The sequence below is a fragment of the Eublepharis macularius genome, chromosome 4 (genome assembly GCF_028583425.1).
Source record: "Eublepharis macularius isolate TG4126 chromosome 4, MPM_Emac_v1.0, whole genome shotgun sequence".
Classification (NCBI taxonomy): domain Eukaryota; kingdom Metazoa; phylum Chordata; class Lepidosauria; order Squamata; family Eublepharidae; genus Eublepharis; species Eublepharis macularius.
The window spans coordinates 167,248,087-167,268,104 of NC_072793.1; the positions used below are offsets into that span (position 1 = coordinate 167,248,087).

The 20,018-nt window shown below is 45.7% G+C and overlaps 1 protein-coding gene across 1 annotated transcript; it reads right to left on the bottom strand.

Annotated features, from left to right (window-relative positions):
• Nucleotides 1–5,365: 5,365 nt before the first annotated feature.
• On the bottom strand, nt 5,366–19,109 carry LOC129327779 (zinc finger protein ZFP2-like). The gene is made up of 8 exons (XM_054976534.1): nt 18,969–19,109; nt 15,702–15,782; nt 13,219–13,425; nt 11,101–11,123; nt 9,834–9,946; nt 8,569–8,601; nt 7,692–7,766; nt 5,366–6,856 (listed from the first exon to the last, which is right to left on the bottom strand). Exons 1-8 carry the CDS (start codon nt 19,107–19,109, stop codon nt 5,493–5,495), a joined length of 2,037 nt encoding a protein of 678 aa, XP_054832509.1. The 3' UTR covers nt 5,366–5,492.
• Nucleotides 19,110–20,018: the final 909 nt, after the last annotated feature.

A 20,018-nucleotide genomic window follows, 5' to 3' on the forward strand; every position in this document is an offset into this window, starting at 1 on the left:
AGTTACAGTGAATGTATGTACAACCTGCATGTAGATGAGTATACACCTATTTGTAAAAAAGAGCCAATGTACTCATTTCACAAATGAAACCAGGGACCAGTAGCTAGATAAATGGGGGTTTCAGTCATATGTTCAGCTGTACATGTGTTGAATGTAATGTGAGAATTACTCAATGCATGTATAAAGAACAATCAAATGTACACTGCACACAGATTGTACATGTGTTCATTGTATGTTGGGATCAAGGCTACTTACTGTCACTTAAGAAACAGTTGGCTCTGTGGTGAGTTGGATTTTTATTTAAATTACATTGTGTAGAAATGTGTATCTATGCTAATAGATACGTATGAAATGTCATCCTCTTTTTTCCAGTCATCCATATATGTGCACCCAATTTATACCTATGGTTGCCAGTGCCAAGCTGGGAAATTCCTGGAGATTTTGAGGGTACAGCCCTCTCACCCTGACCTCTGTGGGGTATAATGCCATAGAGTCTGTCCTTCAAAGCAGCTATTTTCTCCATGGGAACTGATCTTTGTCATCTGGAGATCAGTTGTAATTCCAGGAAGCCTCCAGGCCCCATTAGGAGGTTGGCGACCCTATTTACACCTCAGCAAAAGCCTAGGCCTACCTCCAGTGTGAGGGAGCGAAGGATTCTGAGAGGACTTCTAAAGAGACCAAAAATTATCAAGGCACAAGAAATCCTTACCAGAGGAGTTCACCTCCTTCCTCTCTGGAGCGTAATGAAGGTTTGGTAACATTTGGACCGCTTCCGAAGAATTAACTATTGTTGCCCCACAAGGCACCTGAAATGACAGCAAGATTACCTTGGGGAGAGGTCTCATCTTTTCTTGACTTTCTTGGCTGCTCTACCTCAACCAATGGGGCACGAGAATTTCTTTCCAATTTCTAGGGTTGCCCGACACTTCTGAGAGAGCGCATGCTTTTGCCCAATACCATTGAGAGATCGCACTGGATTTAGCTTCCTGCCCAGACAATGGCATTGTGTCAAAGAGGAGAGGAAGTGGGGAAAATTGGTTCTGATTAGCAGTGCGAATGCCGTTGCTAATGAACAGGGGTAGAAGTCAAAGTAGGCCTGGCCTACCTGGTTATTTTAAAAGGTCAGCTCAGTTATTACTATCTTCAGGGCTGGTGCCAGGTTTTCTGGCGCCTGAGGCCAGATACCTGCACCCGGGGGCAGCTTCAGGGGTGTTGCTGCCCCCACATGCACGAAGCATGCACGTGCACCCAGACTGCGTGATGATGTCACTGCCACGGCACTCGCAGCAGCAGTGTGTGCCGCTGCAAGCCAGCTGCCCCATTGGTGAGGCAGGCAGCTGGCGGTGTGTGGGTGGCCTCCCACCCTCCCACTCAGTTGCCCCGCACCACCCCAGCTGCCTGCTGCGCCTGGCTGGCCCACAGCTGTGTGTTGGTGGTGGTGGCAGCACGGGGCAACTGAGTGCGAGGGCTGGGAGGCTGCCTGCTCAGTTGCCCTGTGCTGCCACTGCCAGCACGTGCTCCTGGCCGGGCACCTGTGGGCCAGGCGCAGCAGGTGGCCAGGGCAGCACACGGGAGCGGCTTCCCAGCCCTCCCATTCAGCTGCCAGTGCTGCCGCCACCAGCCCTGCAGCACGCGCTCAAGGAGGCTGCCGGCATCACCTCAATGGATGCACCGGCCCTGACTATCTTAGGGTTTCAGTAAATGTTTTAATTATGTTAAAACAATAGTAACATCTTGAAAATTAAATTTCAGGCTTTCCTCCCACTTTATGCCATGGTTTAACATTTTAAAAAATAGACTATGGTGTATTTGGCTCTGCACATATTTCTACTTTTTGTTTTATGCTTGCAGTACATTGTACAAGTAGGGATTATGGTAGATTGTTAGCAACAGCCTCATATGATGTGTGGGGGATGACCTTCTCAACTTCCGATTCCACCCTGTCACTGACAGAGTTGGTTAAACATTTTGTGCCAGTTTGCAGGACTTGCTGGGGGGGAGGGGAATTACCAAAAGGGAAACCAAGTTTTGGGGGTCCTCAATTTCAGCTTCCCCTTGAACTGAAGGAGCTCTCAACCTACAGTAAGGCACTGCAGGGCAACTAATCTCAAAACCTCTCACCTGAGCTCCCCATCTTTTTATGTCTCGCTGCCCCAAAAGGAAGTCCTCATCAAGGGCCACCAGTGGAGCACACGTCTCTGGGCCACGTTCTCCTACCCAGTTCTGCATTTCCTCCAGCAGGATCGGCAGGAACTGCTCCAGGATCAGAGAGGGGAAATTGACAAAGAGGGGAAATTGACAAAGTGGGCTTGCCTGTAGAGAGGCAAAATTGACAAAGCCTTCTGATCTTTTAAAGCTCAGCTTCCCTGCTAACATTGCGACTCCCTTCACGTGCTCCTCCTCATGTAATTCATCTCTTGTAGCTTAGCTCTGATAACCCCTCTTGTTCCTGGACTCATCAGAATTCAGAGAGCAATTTGCAGTTGTTTGTTAACTTTGTATATTGAATTTGGAAATTTAAAATAAAATATTAAAAAAAAAAAGAATTCAGAGAGCAGTAACCCAGCTGGAGAGAGGGGGCCAGTATGTGTAAGCAGTAGATGGAAGATCTGTCAGCTCAGCCCTTGATGTGTGGAACAGAATGGCCGTTTCTACATGTCTCCCCACTGCTCGTGACAACCCGAAAGATCGCGCAAAAAACACGGAAGATTGCATTTTCTCGCGCGAGATTTGCCAAGCACCAGAGTCACGCGAGCCAAGCACCAGAGTCAAGGAGCTGGCACTATTTGCATATCTGAATAAAGCTTTCAGAGGTCCAGAATATCAATTTGGTCTTCACTCAGATGTCTTGATTTGTCCAAACCGTGCTCCCCCTCTGTTATGCATTGGGTAGAACTAGGGCTTAGCCAGGCCTCCAGTGTATTCTGGCTCACCTTTCCCCAGCCTATCTATAGGTCTATGCATACAACGGGGTGTTCCAAGCTAAGGGGGGAGGGGTGTTATGTATTGGGCTGAGTTAGGCCAAACAAGGCCTCTAAGGTAATTGCTACATTGAATGTATTTACTGTTATGCGCTGAGCTTCAGGTTATGTCAGGGTTCCAAACGCCTGCAATTTCATCAGCTACTTTGTCTGCACATTCATTGGGTACTTTCTGGGGGCAGCAGCCAATCAGTCCTCTCAAATAAAGACCAACCAGTGGCCTGCCTGTATAATACATTGTATATAGTTCATGCAAATGATGGCATTCTAAAGTACATGTTCCTATTGGTTACCAGCTATTCTTGGGGCGGGGTTATGTGTATTTATTGAGGGCTTCTGTTCTGCTTCTGTGTTGCTTGTGTGGGCCAAGCTACACATGACGAATGACACTTGAACAGCAAGTGTATTTCTCCCTGTTCACTTGCCCTCCACTCAATCCACTTGCCGTTCAAGTGTCATTCGTCATGTGTAGCTTGGCCCTGTGTCTAGTGAGTAGTGTCTGCTGTTGTCTGTCTGTTCTGGCTTGCAATAAAGAGCATTGTTTGGGCTGAAATCACTCTGGGCTGCAATCATTCTGAACTCCAGGCTCTGTACACAATACCCTCCCAGTCAGATGGGGAGGAGAGGCAGAAAGGGAGAACACAAAGGCTGCTGGAGTCCGTGTGCTTCAGGGAGGCCCCTTGCTTCTGCTGACATGTGAGCAGCTAGTTAGGTGACCAGAGGGCTGCAACAGAGGGAGAAAACAGGCTCATCTGTTTTGCTCCCTCACGTCCAGAGATTCCATCCAACTCCAGTATGGAGCATGCGCAGTAAAATTAACAAGCAGACTGAAATCAAATATAATCCCTACACACACAATGGGCCTGTGGAATTGTCTACTACTAGAAGAGGTAGTCTTAAAGAAACTGGATAGCAGTGCGACCAGTAGCTTAGAGACCTACTGATGGACAACTACCAATAGAAACAAGACTTTCTGGAACCCTCTTAGGGCAGGCTACTCTTGCTTGGGAGGTTTTGCCAGTCATGGCTTGTGGTCAACACAATGTCCTCTCAGCCATATAGACTAGAAACTTGAGCAGGTATTCCCGTACTGAACATCAGCGCAACACTCACTCAGCGCAACAGTGTTTATATACACATGTTAGAAAAAGAGACCAAAAGGACCTGAAAAACCAAAACAAAAAGGAAAGTTTGTGGAGCAGCATGGAGTGATATTAGAACATCATTTCCTTATACAGAGATACAAATGATCGATGTATTGTTGAAGACTTTCACGGCCGGAGAACGATGGTTGTTGTGGATTTTCTGGGCTGTATAGCCGTGAGCATTGTAGTTCCTGACGTTTTGCCAGCAGCTGTGACTGGCATATTCAGAGGTGTAGCACTGAAAGACAGAGATCTCTCAGTGTCACAGTGTGGAAAGGATGTTGGCAGGTAATTTATATCTACTCAGGAAGGTGGGGTTGGGCTAAGTCGTCCTGTAAGAGTTTCCCAGGGTGTGGAATGCTCATGGAGGGAGGCTTCACTGTATCCTGAGGAGGTTCTTTTGCATATGGATTGGTGCTTGATATGCTAATCTTCTCTGCAGGGCTATTGTTGGGTATAGAGTATTTTGTTAGCCTGGTGTTTTGAGTATTTTCAGTCCTGAAATTGGCCATCTCCCCAAAGGAATTTGCTCCTCTCACCATCAAATCAGCTAAAAACTAGCTTCAAATGTAATTGATTAATCAGTTGAGCAAAACATTTGAGTCAAGTGAAAAGGGGCCCTTTCACTGGGAAGCAATTTGGAAAAAAAAGGTTTTTATATAAGGCATAAGCTGTAGGAGGCAGGGACCATTATAGAAAAGGCATTTCCCTTTCTCTTGCCCACAAAAGAAGGCTTCTTCCCTCTTTCAAAAGTGCAATGCCTCTTCTAAGCTGGTGTCTGCTAGACATCATAACCTGCCCATCAGAGAAACAATGGTTGAATCATCTATATTGTAATGCATGACTGGATTTTGTGAGGTGGCCTATGGCAATGGTTGGCCAGCCTGCTCTGATGTCACAGAGGGGTGGTTCAGACAGAAAAGGCTTGGTGCCATTGACCGAGCTGCTTTAAAATAGCAGGGTTGTGAACAGGCAGAATGGTGTAAGAAATGGAAATTTAAAATAAGCAGGACTAGGAATAGAGCAACCAGAATACTGAAGGCAACAGACCAAGGAACTGGTGAGCTTAGGAACAGGAAGTAGTGCAGAGAACTGAGGAAAGGGGAGGGAGCAGTGGGACATGTGGCCAGAAGCTGCAGAGATAAGTGAGGCTAAAATTCACATATCCATCTGAAATAAGCCAGCCAATTAGTAGTACTCTTCTTTAAATGTGGTGGCCGCAGTGCTAATTCAAAAGGGCAATTCTGCACATGACATACTGGAGCACCCACATGAACAAGTTAATTCCCCCCTCCTCAAATGCATCTGTGTTTCCTAAGTTACTCTGTGAAAGCACTCTGAAACACGTCCTTTACATTCAGACCCTTCAAGAGTTCTCCTCCATATGGATTCTCTGGTGTCTGCTAAGATCCGAGCTCCACTTGAAGCTTTTCCCACAGTCTGAGCATCTGTATGGTTTCTCGCCTGTGTGGGTTCTTTCATGGGCAATGAGGTTGGAGCTCCATTTGAAACTTTTCTCACAGACCGAACATTTGTATGGTTTGTCCCCGATATGAGTCCTCCTGTGGGATTTGAGGTTGGAGCTGTTGCGGAAGCTCTTCCCACAATCCAAACATGGGTACAACTTCTCCCCCATGTGGGTTCTTTCATGTGCACTCAAGCTCGGTCTCTGGCTGAAGCATTTCCCACAATCTGAGCATTCATATGGTTTTTCCCCGGTGTGGTTTCTTTGGTGCGCTACAAGGTCTGACTTCCGACCAAAGCTTTTCCCACAATCCATGCACTTGAAAGGCTTCTCTTCCACATGTGTTGTCTCATGTATGGCAAGGTGAGAGCTATGGCTAAAACTCTTATCACAAATCATGCAGTTGTATGGTTTCTCCTCCATGTGTGTTCGTTCATGTGCAATAAGGCCTGATCTCTGGCTAAAACTTTTTCCACAATCAGGACACTTATATGGTTTCTCTCCTGTGTGAGTCCTCTCGTGAACAATGAGGTCTGGCCTCCGACTAAAACTCTTTCCACAGTGGGAGCATTTATAAGGCTTCTCCCCTGTGTGGGTTGTCACATGTACAATGAGATCTGAGCTCCTACAAAAGCTTTTCCCACAGTCTGAGCACTTGTATGGCTTCTCTTCCCTGTGGGTCCCTTCATGTGCAATGAGGCCCGACCGCTGGCTGAAGCCTTTCCCGCAGTGCGAGCATTTGAACGGCTTCTCACCTGTGTGGGTCCTCTCATGTGCAATAAGGTTGGAGTTCAAGCTAAAACTCTTCTCACAGTGTGAGCATTTGTATGGTCTCTCACCGGTGTGGGTTCGCCGATGAACGATAAGGCCAGACCGCTGGCAAAAACTCTTCCCGCAGTCCGAACACTTATACGGTTTTTCGCCAGTGTGGATTCTCTGGTGCCGGATGAGACGAGAGCTCTGGCTGAAGCTTTTCCCACACTCGGCACACATCTTCTGTTTCTTGTTTTCCAGAGTCCTCTGCTGAACCACATTCCCATCAAGGTTCTTTTCATTTCCTTGGCAAGATTTATCCTCTTCCCCATTACTCAGACCATTCCCTGCCTCTCTCGTTGATCCACACAGGCTCTCCAAAACGTCTTCTGGTTTGGGATGAAGAGGAGTGATCTCTGTTTCTGTTTCCATAGGCCTCTCGTGCTGTTCTTCACACTCAGAATGTTCTACGAGCGGCTTCTCAGCTCTCTCGTTCACTTGTCCCTCTCCTGCTAGAGGTAAGAGGGAATTACATTATTTATTTACTTAGACACTGACACTTTTTCACACATAAACAGTAATAAATGTGTGCCATCAAGTTGCAACTGACTCATAGTGACGGCAGGACTATAGGGTTTTCAGGGCAAGAGATTAGCAGAGTTGGTTTGCCATTGCCTTCCTCTGCATAACAGACCCTGTACTCCCTCGGTGGTCTCCCATCCAAGCACTAACCAGGGCCATGGCCAACCCTGCTTAGCTTTCAAGTTTCTGACAACCTCAGGCTAAGATGGACTATTTAGGCTGTTATACCGAGACATAAAATAAAAAAAAATCACATACACAGAGATATTAAATGTATTGTCGAAAAAATCACATACACAGAGATATTAAATGTATTGTAGAGATATTAAATATTTAACAGATAAGGTATATCGTCATTCACATTATACCTACCATTCCAATATGAAACAAAAAGAGACCAGCTGGACATTTTCCTTCCAACATTTATTTAAAGCAAGTTATATTTAATAAAAGATCTTTTTTTTGCTTTGAGTTTTTTTTATGAGCAATAAAAACTGCTATTTTGCTGACATTTTAACATATCTATGGAAGTGGCAAGTCATAGGACCTAACTATTAAAAGGGTGCCTTGAGACCACACTTCTAGCGGATATTTATTGTTATTTATTTGTTGCTTATTAGATTTTTACCCTGCCCTTCTTACAAGGAACTAAAGGAGTTCATGGGTTACAGTTGCTGCAGTGGATTCAGGAGGCCCCAGACCAGAAACAAAGCAGTTCTTCATTCTTGAGATATTCACTGGTCACTTTAAACAAGATCCTCTCACCTCTGAGGGGCTGTCTACTTCCTTTCTTTGCCTCAGGGCCCTGTGGATTTTGAGTCCAGGGCTTTTCACCTCGTTCTGGAAAAGAAGGCCAAGAAGGTTTGGTATTCCTGGAATTCTCTGCTGGATGAAGGAAGCTGTGCTAACCCCTACCTCATGGAAGTCACAATCTGTTGCCTCACCATTAGAAAGAGTTGGCTGACTGAAAAACTGCTAACAGTCCATTCCCACACTGCTAACATTCCAGACCCTACTAAAATACTGGCCGTTTTCACATGTCTTTAAAATAACTGCGATACTCACGGAAGGGGCTTCCTCACATGATTTTTGACGCCATCTGTTTGCAGGCAGTGATGATGGTGTTTTCGTGGCGTAAAAAATCACGCAAGGAAGCCAGCAGCTTTCCATGAGTATTGCGCTATTTTAAACATGTGTGAAAACAGCCACTATCTTTTAGCATTCTTGTCTTCCCCACTCTGCTAACATTCCCCCAAAAGTTAGAGTGAAAATTTAGGGGCAATATTACAGTTAGGGCAAAGTACTCAAAAAGCCACCTCAACCAATGTGACTATACCTGATGTCTGAGAAGATTAGACAGAAATGACTTACTCTAGAACACCATGCTATCAGGCATGAGATGGGTTTTTTCAGCTGTTGTCCTTAGCTTGTAGAACTCCCTGCCACTGAGACTGTCCCCATCTCTTTTTGATTTCCAATGTAACTCAGAAGTGTCTGTACCAGAGGGCTTGTAGGGTTCAGTTGGAAGGAGACACTCAGAGTCTTTGCAATAAACAAGTCCTCTCTCCACATTCACCTCACCCATTATATAAAAACAGATATTTGCTAGTGTGTAAGAGGGGTGAGGAGGAAATCAGGGTACCTGCACTGATCTTCAGTTCCCGATGGAGAGTCTCTGCAGAAGAAAAGGAGAGGACAGATGAACACAGACTTGGACTTTCTCTGGATTCTTCACAGCAACATTCATGAAGGCCCAGTTCTTACAAATAACCATTCAGCTGGTAAAAGACACCACAGGTTTGCGTTGCTCAAGTGACATGTGGGCGAACATCACAGTTGAATGTTTCCATAAGGCAGAAAGCCAGCCTCCACGGTTTACCTTGAATCAGGCCTCAGGATCTGATAGCGTGTTCAAAATGCTTTATTGCATAATCTAACGACACCCATGTAAGCAAGGTTGCCAGGTTCCTTTACCCTCCCAGCAGGAGGGTGGGGACCTGGCACTTAGCTTGTGCCTTGCCCACGTACCTTTTTGCATGGGAAGTTTCATCATCTCACAGGCCATGGGCATGCTTCCACGCTTTGTGTGGGGATAATTCTGGCCCATTTGGCTCCAGTGAAGCACGGGAGCATGCCTGTGACTGGTGTGACATCACTTCAGGAAGTGACATCGACATGTCCCTTGGGAGTAGGCGCACTGTGCGTGTTCCCAGGATGCTTGCCAGAAGTGGGCGATCTCTGAGGGGCTTGCCACCTCCCGCTGATCACTTGGCAGGCAATGGGGCGAACCCCTGGGAGATTGCTTGTCACTGGCGGGCTCCTGAGAGCCATTTTGGTGTAGAGGTTAAGAGCAGCAGGACTGTAATCTGTAGAGCCAGGTTTTATTCCCCACTCCTCTGCTTGAAGCCAGCTGGGTGACCCTCAGCCAGTCACAGCTGTTTCAGAGCTCCCTCAGCTCCACCCACCACACAGGGTGACTATCATGAGGAAAATAATAACAACCTTTGTAAACTGCTCTGAGTGTGGCATTAAGTTCTCTTGAAGAACAGTATGTAAATCAAATGTTGTTGTTGTTATGTGAAGTAGCCCAACATTATTCCGCACATTGCAGATGGGGGACTGAGAAAGTATGGCTAGCCTGAGGCAACAGGAGGTAGAATTTAAACTGGGGGCCTCCCAGTTTAAACTCTACCCTTGGTCTCTCCTTCCCAGGATCTCCAGACTCAAGGGGTGCAGAATGTCTGGATGGGAGGCCAGAATCCAGAGAAAAGCAGATTGTTTTCTGCTTGGCTTGACACTTCTGGCTATTAACAACTCCCTCAGGTTTCCTCCTGAGAAACCAGGCACAGCCGAGTTCTGTCCCCTTACTTGTGACGGGTGCAAGGACGATAACAACAGCTCCTTTACCTTTGAAGCCCTGCAGCATCTCCTGCAAAACAACTCTTTTCTGAGACAGCATGCTCAGCCTCTGCTCCAGCTCCACCAAATCTGTCTGAGGCTTCAAGGCAAACATCTCACCTCTGCAAACAAGAAAAGGGGAGAGGCCATTGCTCAGTGGTAGAACACCTGCTTGGCAATGGCATGCAGAAGCCCCCAAGTTCATCACTGGCATCTCCAGTGGAAAGGACCAGGTAGGAGATGATGGGAGAGACCTCCACCTGAGACCCTACTAGTCTGAAGAGACAACGCTGTCCGTGATGACCCTATTGTATAAGGCAGCTTCACATGAGTTCAGCACATCCTTGCCAGATCTGGGCCAATTCCAGACGGCCCTCCCCGTCCCGAAACGTTGCGCGAAATACCGCGTTTTCTCACGCGAGTTTTGCGCAACATCGCGCAAAACTCGCGCGAGAAAACGCGATATTTCACGTTTTCCACGCGACGACGCGCAACGTTTCGGGATGGGGAGGGCCATCTGGAATCGGCCCAGGCCAAAGGTCTGCCTAGTGCAGCATCCTGTTTCCAGCAACCAGAGGCCACAGGCAGGGCATGAAACTGATCCTCCACCCCTCTTTTTTAGGCGCCTAGTGTTCTATGGTAGACTACCTCTGAACATGGAGGCGCCATTTGGATATTTTGGCAAACATCTATTGAATTTGTCTGTGTCCCTCTAAAAGCTTTCTAGGAACATAAACAGATCACTGCTAGATCTGACTGAGGTTATATCTAGTCCAGTATCCCATTTCCTTCTATTCCAGATGCTCCCAGGAAGCACCTAAACAAGACATAAAGACATAAGCTCTCCTCTGTTGTCCCCTCCCCAACAACCGATATTCAGGGGTACAGTGCTTTTGAACATGGAAGCTCCTTTTAGCAACTACGTCCAATTTACCATTCCTTCATGCTCCTTTTAAAGCAATTGAGGAACATTTTAAAAAGCCCTCCCAAAGGAACATATTCTCAAGCAGCTAGGCAGATACTTCAGGGAATGTCCCCAAGCAAGCAATGATGAAAACAGCCCTTCCTTGTCGCTCATCCTCTAGCAGCTGTTCTTCTATGGTAGACTACTCCTGAACATGGAGGTTCCATTTAGCTGTCACGGCTAATAACCATTTGAAAGACCTAATAAGAAGGTGAATTGTAGATTTCTTCCTCAATAGGTGGCTCTTGAATAGAGAAGATGCCAAACTCAGACAGCTTAAGAAGCACAGCAAAAACTGAACCGGGGACTCACCTGCAACCAGAGCTGTCTATATTCTAGAATGAAAGAGAAAGTGGATAAAATTAGTACCTGGTAGAACTCCTTGTGGTTTCTGCATGACTGTGTATGTGTTGTTAGTTGGTTTACTGGCCAAGTTTCCATACGATGGGTTGGATCCCATGAAAAAAATCATTGTGTACCACAATCGGTACACAAGCTGAACTGCTAAAATTGTTCCTCGCCGTCTACTTACATTAAATGAAAGTGATTGTATCCCAATTGTCTTTTCCAGGTAGACAAGAAATAGTGCAAAGTATTGATACAATGTTAAAAACAAACTAACTTTTCAGCCATCTGTTGTGTAGCCCATTGATCCATATGTACATTGCATTAAAAATTAAACTGAAACCTTATATATTGCTACACCCCTTGACAGCCAGTTTGGTGTAGTGGTTAAGAGCGTGGGATTCGAATCTGGAGAACCGGGTTTGATTCCTCACTCCCCCACTTGAAGCCAGCTGGGTGGCCTTGAGTCAGTCACAGCTTCAAGGAGCTCTCTCAGCCCCACCCACCTCATAGGGTGATTATTGTTGTGGGGATAATAATAACATACTTTGTAAACCACTCTGAGTGGATGTTAAGTTGTCCTGAAGGGCAGTATATAAATTGAATGCTGCTGCTGCTGTTGTTGTTGTTATGGTGTAAGTTAGGGTTGCCAACATGCCTGGAGAAAAAGTGACCAGTCCCTTTAATAGAAGCTTAATGGGTCGTTATTTACCAGGTAAAGTTATTTCCCTCGATGCCATGAAAAGCTTCAACTGTCCATCTTCACACATTGAGCCTCTGTTAAAGAGAGAAAATGAGCCCCATGGCGCAGAGCGGTAAGCTGCAGTACTGCAGCCCAAGCTCTGCTCGCAACCTGAGTTTGATCCTGGCGGAAGCCGGGTTCAGGTGGCCGGCTCAAGGTTGACTCAGCCTTCCATCCTTCCAAGGTCGGTAAAATGAGTACCCAGTTTCATGGGAGTAAAGTGTAGATGACTGGGGAAGGCAATGACAAACCACTCCGTAAAAAGTCTGCCAAGAAAATGTTGTGATGTGACGTCTCCCCATGGGTCAGTAATGACTTGGTGCTTGCACAGGGGGACTACCTTTACCTTTAAAGAGAGGTTTCCACAGTTGGGAAACCTCTGGGCCACAAGGGCTTTTGTAATTTTTACAAAATGTATCAGCACCAGAATATCATAATATTGATGTACAGTTGTTATAATAGGAGAAGCTTGCCCATGTAGTGATCAAGTGGAGGGCAAGTGGAGCGGAGGTGAACAGGGAGGAATACATGTGAGTCTGTTCACTTGCCATTCAAGTGTCATTTGTCACTTGTAGCTTGGCTCTCAGATGCAGATTTTAACTGACAGGCAGAATTTGAGGAGGTTGAGGAGGTTGAGGGGGGACATGATTGCTCTCTTTAAATATTTGAAAGGCTGTCATTTGGAGGAGAGCAGGGAGCTGTTCCAGTTGGCAGCAGAGGGTAGGACACGAAGCAATGGGCTAAAACTACATGCACAAAGGTACCGACTGGATATTAGGAAAACCTTTTTCACCGTCAGAGTAGTTCAAAAGTGGAATCAGCTGCCTAGGGAGGTGGTGAGCTCCCCCTCACTGGCAGTTTTCAAGAAGAGGCTGGATGAATACTTGTCAGAGATGCTTTAGGCTGATCCTGCACTGGGCAGGGGGTTGGACTAGATGGTCTGTATGGCCCCTTCCAACTCTATGATTCTATGATTTGTGTTCACTGGAGTTGCTTGTGTTAGCCCATTACATGGTGGAGATTTCCACAATGAAAGAGGCTACAGAGAGACTTACTTTTTCAAAAAAAGTAAGAAAGAAAGCTGGGAATTCAGAGAACCTAATAGATTCAAGTATTCTTATAAAGCTATAACAATATGCCAATCAGTGATTTTTTTAAAAAGCCCTAAAAATCCTCTCTAGTGGCGTGGGGGGAATGGTCACCGCCACGGGACAGGGAAGAGGAAAATGCATTAAAAGTTGCATTTGGAACCCCTGGGATCAGCAGCCATGACAGGGAAACCACACAAGCCCATAACTGTGTGGAAAATATCTTAACATGCTTTGTTTTGTCCTATTCCTTACCAACAGGAGCTGCTGTCCCTTCTGTCTTCCCAGTCCCTTGAAGTGGCAGCTCTCTCTAGAAAATCTAACAATGTCCTTCTGTCGGTAGACAACATAGTCCTTCATCTCTTCCAGCCAGCCCAGCACAAGCTGCTTTTGCTCATCCAGAATCTCATGCATCTGCTTCCAATCCACAACAGCCTTCTTTCTCTCAGTGTCTATTTCCCTCTGTCAAGAGAAAGAATGAGAAAAGCTCAGGAGCAGCAGAAGTAAAGATCATTCATGCTGAGTTTCTGTGCATTGTCAGTCCAGCCTTCACAGTCATGAGGACTAGAAACATGCTGATTCGTTTTCGTTTTCCCAGCCATGTCAGATGCTCCTCTCCGCTGGTCCAGGAGGAAACATCTGAGCAGCCTGACCGGGCAGTTGACCCGCGAGGGTTAACCCCCAGGACTCCCAGTGAGGGAGTGAGGGTCCGGGGCACCGCGGGAAGAGCCCCCTGAATGTGATGCAGGGGGTAAATTGCCCGTTTGCTCCAATGGAGGCCAGCAGACTTGCGCAGCACATCGCGTGCAGCCGGGCCATGGAAAATGGCAAAGAGCAGAACTAGGCGGATGCCTGTAAGTAAGCGAATCCCTTCTGTATTACAAGCGTATGTGAAGGATTGGTGGGATCTGAAGCTAAGAAGGCTCGGGTTTCTTCCCCCTCACTGAGTTTCAGAACTTGGTTGGCGGTTCCCCCCCCCCTAAAATGGCGACAAAAAAGCAGAGTCCCGCTTTGGGCAAGTCAATTTCGGCTGCCCTGCAGGGTAAAGGGGAATCTCTCGAGGACTTGGTGAAGCGGTCGGTAACTGAAGCCATAAAGCCCTTTGTTGACAAGCTGAATGAAACGGATCAAAGGGTCGGCTTAATTGAGAGCGAAGTGAATACCATTAAGGAAACAGCGGGGGGGGGCAGAGAAGTCTGCTCGGGAAAATGCATTACTCGTGAGGGCAACAAACAAAGAATTAAAGCTGGTGGAGAACCAGCTGATTGGGATACAAGTGGAACGAGCACAGACAATTTTGCATCTCCAGAACATGAAAGAGGGGGAAAATGAGAATTTGCGGGATCTGGTCTCGGAATTTTTAGCGACACCTGCTAGGGAAACTAAAGAAGAGTTAAAAAGCGCCATTTTGGAAGTCCGTCAGGCTTCTTCAAAATATGCAACGAAGCGTCAGCTGCCTCGCGAGATCATCATTGATTTCTCATCTAAGAGGATTCGGGACACTATCCTATATAATACATACAATGTGGATCTGGACTTTTTGGGCAATAAGGTTAAGATATTGAAGGATGTTCCATTTTTAGCTCGGAAAAGAAGATTTAAATACAAAGGGTTTGTGGCTCTTTTGAGGAAACGTGAAATAAAGTTCAAATAGTTATTTCCGGAAGGTATCTGGTTTAATTACAAAGATCACGCTTACAAGATAACATCAGAAGATCAACTAAGGGACTTTGAGGGTCAGCATCCAGAGTTCCAGCAGGATTTGCAGCAAGAAGAGAAGGGTTCCAAGTCTGAAGGGGGAGGGGAGGAAGGAACGAGCACGGCGACTGCAGCTGTTCAGAGAGAATTGCGTCCGAGGCCCGGGGGGGGGGGAGACTTAATTTTGATTATAATCTGTATTTTGCAAGGTCTACCAATCTAACAGTATTTTACAAAGTTTTAATTTTAAACAATGGCAGTATGAAGGGAAAGCATTATTTGTAGTGTTGTTATGTATTTTTTTTCTTTCCTTCCCTCTGCCCCCCTCCTTTCCCTTGTATTGTTAGTAATTAAAAAAAAAACTTTAATAAAAAAAAAGGACTAGAAACATGCTTAAAATAAAAAAAGTTATTCAAAGATACACTACCACCAAACATGGCGGTTCCATTTAGCTATCATGGCTTATATATCCTGGCTCTAGCAAGGATGGAAAATACATCTTCAAGAAATTTATTATACATGAATTTGTTTTATCTTTTTAAAGAAAGCGGACAGGAAGAAAGTTGAAATGTGGTGCTGGAGGAGAGTTTTATGGATACCATGGGTTTCCAAAAAACAAATAAGTGGATTCTAGATCAAATTTAACCAAGAAGATAAAATGACAAAACGGAGGCTATTGTTCTTTGGTCAGTTCATGAGAAGACAAAAATATCTGGAAAAGTCAATAATGCAAGGAAAAATTGAAGGCAGCAGGAAAAGAGAAAGACCCAACATGAGATGGATTGACTCCTTAAAGGAAGCCACTGCCTTCAGTTTGCAAGACCTGAGCAGGGCTGTCAATGATAGGACGTTTGGGAATCTGTTAATTCATAGGGTTGCCATATGTTGGAAGCTTACAAAAATAGCGTTGACTGTATCATGTGGCAGTGAGTTCCATAAGTGATTTATTTCTGTATTTTATTTTGAAAATGGAATGCCCTAACAATCAATGTGTTGTGTGACAAACTACATCCTTAAAGGGACAGGCCTCAGATACCTACCAACAAGTCTTCACTTCGCTTTCCTTCCTCTGTTTTGATCTCTCCCTCTCTTGTCAGGAAGGCCAGATGTTTCTTTGGGATCTGAGGGTGATGGAAAAGCAGAAAAATTAATTTGGAGGAATCAGCACCGTTCTAAGCAGGGCTTTTTTTCTGGAAAAAGAGGTGATGGAACTTAGTGGGTTGCCCTCGGAGAAAATGGTCACATGGCTGGTGGCCCCGCCCCCTGATCTCCAGACAGAGGGGAGTTGAGATTGCCCTCCGCGACGCTCAGCGCGGATTTTGCATAGTTTGCAGAAAGCCAGGAGAGTGGGAGCTTTCCTGACCTCTTTGGGTAGACCATTCCATAAAATAGGAGCCACTACAGAGAATTATATGTGTGAGCAACTGCCGATTTTGCCCATGTGCAGGGTGGCATCTGCAGATCCTACAGATCCTAGTTCCACCTGAAGGTTGGCAACCTAGGCACCATTCCTTAGTTAGCATTCTAGTAGGTTTATATGGGTGGACTTTAATATAAAGGATTCGTGTATGTTTAATTGATGGTGAGGAACGTAGCTTCTGCAGCTTCCCAGAGACACTCTTGTTGGCCCAATAGCGAAATATCCTTATGACAGATGAGGTGAACGAGTGTGAAGTGAGGGTATGTATACAAGGTTCTTGAGGAGGTGCTGTTTGTGTTAACAGTATCCTCAATTGACTTCAGAGTCTCGTTTCTAGTGTGTTGAAACAAGTAACAGGAAATTAGAGTATTAAAAATGGCTTTCCTTCTAACAAAAACAACTGTAATAAATGTATTTAGGGAATATAAATTCCATAAATAAATAAATAGCACCTTGAGCAGGCCTCTGAGAGGCAGCATATACGTTCCCTAAAAAAAAGATAAATCGGACATTTTTAACATCAGCTAAAAAATTCACTTGGCAATCCTCTTTCAGATGCATGAGCGAGACTGATTGGATGCTGCGCTTGCTATTTTAATCAGAGACCAATTTACTTAGAACCAGGGCTTTTTTTCAGCAGGAACGCGGGGCAACAGAGTTCTGGAACCTCTTGAAAATGGTCACATGGCTGGTGGCCCCGCCCCCTGATCTCCAGACAGAGGGGAGTTGAGATTGCCCTCCGCGCCGCTCAGCGAAAGCTCCCACTCTCCTGGCTTTCTGCAAACTATGCAAAATCAAATTATTCAAGAGGTTCTTTTACTTGGATAATAGGGTTATATTGTAAGGAAGTAGTTTCAGAGAGATACGTTGGTAAAGGGATAGGGACTATAGATTATACTACTATGTACTATCTTTTGCTATAAGTATGACCCTACTGAGTAGTTTTTTTAAAATAATAAATTTTATTAAAAGAACTTTTTCTTCAAGGAAGAGACACATCCAACGTGAATAAGATGGGTGGTACCTCCCCAAACTCTACTCTCCCCAAATCTCCAGGAATTTCCTACACCAGAGTTGGCAAGCATACCCAAGAAACAGCCTTAGCTGATGTTAGACTGACTGAGGCCCTCCAGAGAGCCAGTGTGGTGATCTACTGTACTGTTGTGGGCTGGATTTCAGAGTGGAGGGACTGAGTTCAAATCCCCTTCAGCAATGAACCTCAGGTGGGTGACTTTGAGCTAGTCACTCTAGCTAACTTGCCTCATGAGGTTCTGTGCTGAAGATAAAATGGAAGAGAGGAGTACCTTGTATGCTAGTTCTCCAAACCACTGTACCGTTCCCTCTCTCAGGGTGTGAAATTTAGAAGTGTTCTCACAGGCCTTCTGCAGAAAATACTTTTTAAAAAAATTCCAGAAAGCCTTTCAACTATATTAAATGAAACATTGTGGCCTCTGAGGTGGTTTTTGGATTGATTTAATGGCTTTGTGATAATGTGGGTTTTAATGTAGGTTTGAATTTGGATTTGTTATATCTTTGATGGCTACTTTGAGGAATTTTATCTATCGAGTACCATTTTATCCCAGTCCCACCCTTCTTCCCCCAGAACTCAAGTCTAGCATCCTTTCTCCATTTTATTCTCACAACAACCTTGTCAGTCTGAAAGAGCATGACTTTCCCAAAGTTCACCAAAGAAAGCATCATATCAGAGGAAGGATTTTTCAAAACTTGATTTGTATGCTCTTTTTTTTTTCCTTTGCCCTGTGGGAACCCAAAGAAGCTTACATCATTTTCCTCTCCTCCATTTTATTCTTATTACAATTTAGGGAAGTGGGTTAAACTGTCTGTGTGGCTGACCCTAGGTTACCTGGCAAGCTTCCATAGCATAGTGGGAACTTGAACCTAGGCCTCCCAGTTCCTAGTCCAACACACTAACCACTACACCACAACAATCTCAGCCCAACCACTATACCACACTGGCTTTTCTCACATATGGGAGGAACGGAAGCAGAGAGAGTTTTCCTACAAATGCAGCAAAGAAAATTTCTAACCAAACGAAACAGTAGACAGACATAGAGACAGAAAGATGTAGAATCAATCCTGCCTTCCTGACAAGGATACCTGCGTGATGCAGGCTTTTTGCACGTTTTTCACGTTCACATGCAAAACCACCTTAGAATGGGAATGCCCGTGTGATTCAGCACCCAAGATTCCCTACCTGAACTTGCTGTCTCTCAGCCATTTCCTTTTTTTTCTTCAAGGAAGGGACAGATCCAACACGAGTAAGATGGGTGGTCCCAGTTTTCAGCCAAGAAGGGTGGGGAGGGGGGTATTTCAGATGAGGCAGGTCACAAGAAAATGTGAAGTGACAGTTGAGACTTTTAGCTGGATTTAGCCTCTGGGTAGCTGAGCTCCCCAGCACTTAATTCCCCGGCTCAGGCTTGGAACCTGTGAATCAAACCAAGCTGAGAATGCCTCTGAGCATGCACAGGGGATGGCTTCTAGAATCAGAGAAAAAAGCAGAGAAGCGTGCATGCTGCAATAAAATAGTGGTTATTCTTTTAAGATATTGCTCGATTCTTGGCTGTCTTTAGGCTGAGGATTCCAGACAGATGTGTGTGTGTGGTCCCTCCACCCAAGCATGTAGATATATATAAATTAAGTCCTGAGCTTGCATTATTCAGACCTTTCCCAGTTAACTTCATGGGTCATCAAGAAGGGGGCAGTTGCCAAAGCCTTTTAAATCTCCCATCGGTGGGCCTGTTCTGGGGGCACCCGCTTCTAACGCTCCTGCTAGGCGTAGCATTGAACTGCCAGCAATTGCAACGGATAAAAGACCTTTCCCCGGGCTGTCGGGGTTTTCAAGGCTTCCCCACCCGCCCTCTCCCACCGGTCCCTCTGCTGCTGAGCACCGGATGCGGCATCTTGCCTGGAAAGACCAGCCCTCTGGGTGAGGCAGATGCATATAGAGAAATAGCTGCAGAAGGAGCACAAAACGCTCCTCCTGGAAGGCAAATACAGCCACAGCCATCTAGCGGCTGGTTCTGGTGTTGGTTAATTTTTTAGTCATCGCATTCATTCTTCCTCGCCAACAACTTGCTTTCTAGGCTGTGGGCTAGTCCAGTCCCTCGTCTTTATCTTATTTTGTAATATCCTGGCTGACTGGTGTTAGCATCTCCTATAATCCGTTCACTGACTGAGCTGAAAAGTTTTTATGGTCCTTGTAATCTGCCTTTAGTCCCAGTGAGAAAAGTGGACTATAAATGAAAATAACAACAACAACAACAACAACGATTCATCCTTCCCTTGCCCATTCATTTGGTAGGTCTTGGGTTGGGAACAAGGGAGGACAGTGTTGTGGTTCCCCACAATATGTTTCCAGGCAACCATGTCCTTCTTCCCCAAAGCACAGAGACAGTCCTGGCTATCCTCTGCCTAAGTTTGCCAACCTCCACATGGGGCCAGAATTACAACCAGACTACAGAGATCAGGTTCTCCTGGAGAAAATGGCTGTTTTGGAGGGCAGAATCTGTGGCATTATACCCTGTTGAGGTCCCTCCCCAGCCCAAGCCCTGCCCTCCTCAGGCTCCACCCCCAAATCCCCAGGAATTTCCCAACCTAGAGATGGCAACCCTCTCTCCACCTCATTGGAGCAGGAGGTGCTTCAGATGACCCAAAGAGACTTTAGGTCTGTAGGGTGCACCCATTCAGAAATGGCTGCCTCCTCTCCCCACCTCCTCAGGCTCTGTCCCTCAAACTCTAAAATTTCCCCAACTGGAACTGGCAACCTGACATCCATTATCCTTTCTCCTCAAGATTCCAAATGGGTCTGTAGGCTCAACAATACAGAGTGCCCCGCAGAGATTTATAAAATTAGTCAAAATGATGGGGGGAAGATAAACTGTTTCTTCTCTCTCCTATAATACTAGAACTTGCCTTC

Coding starts and splice junctions, on each gene's coding strand:
- LOC129327779 (XM_054976534.1), bottom strand. CDS start 19,109: ATGGCTGTGGCTGTATTTGCCTTCCAGGAGGAGCGTTTTGTGCTCCTT. Junction 15,783..18,968: donor GCTCAGCAGCAGAGGGACCG/GTGGGAGAGGGC, acceptor CATCACCCTCAG/ATCCCAAAGAAACATCTGGC. Junction 13,426..15,701: donor AGCGAAGTGAAGACTTGTTG/GTAGGTATCTGA, acceptor TTCTCTTGACAG/AGGGAAATAGACACTGAGAG.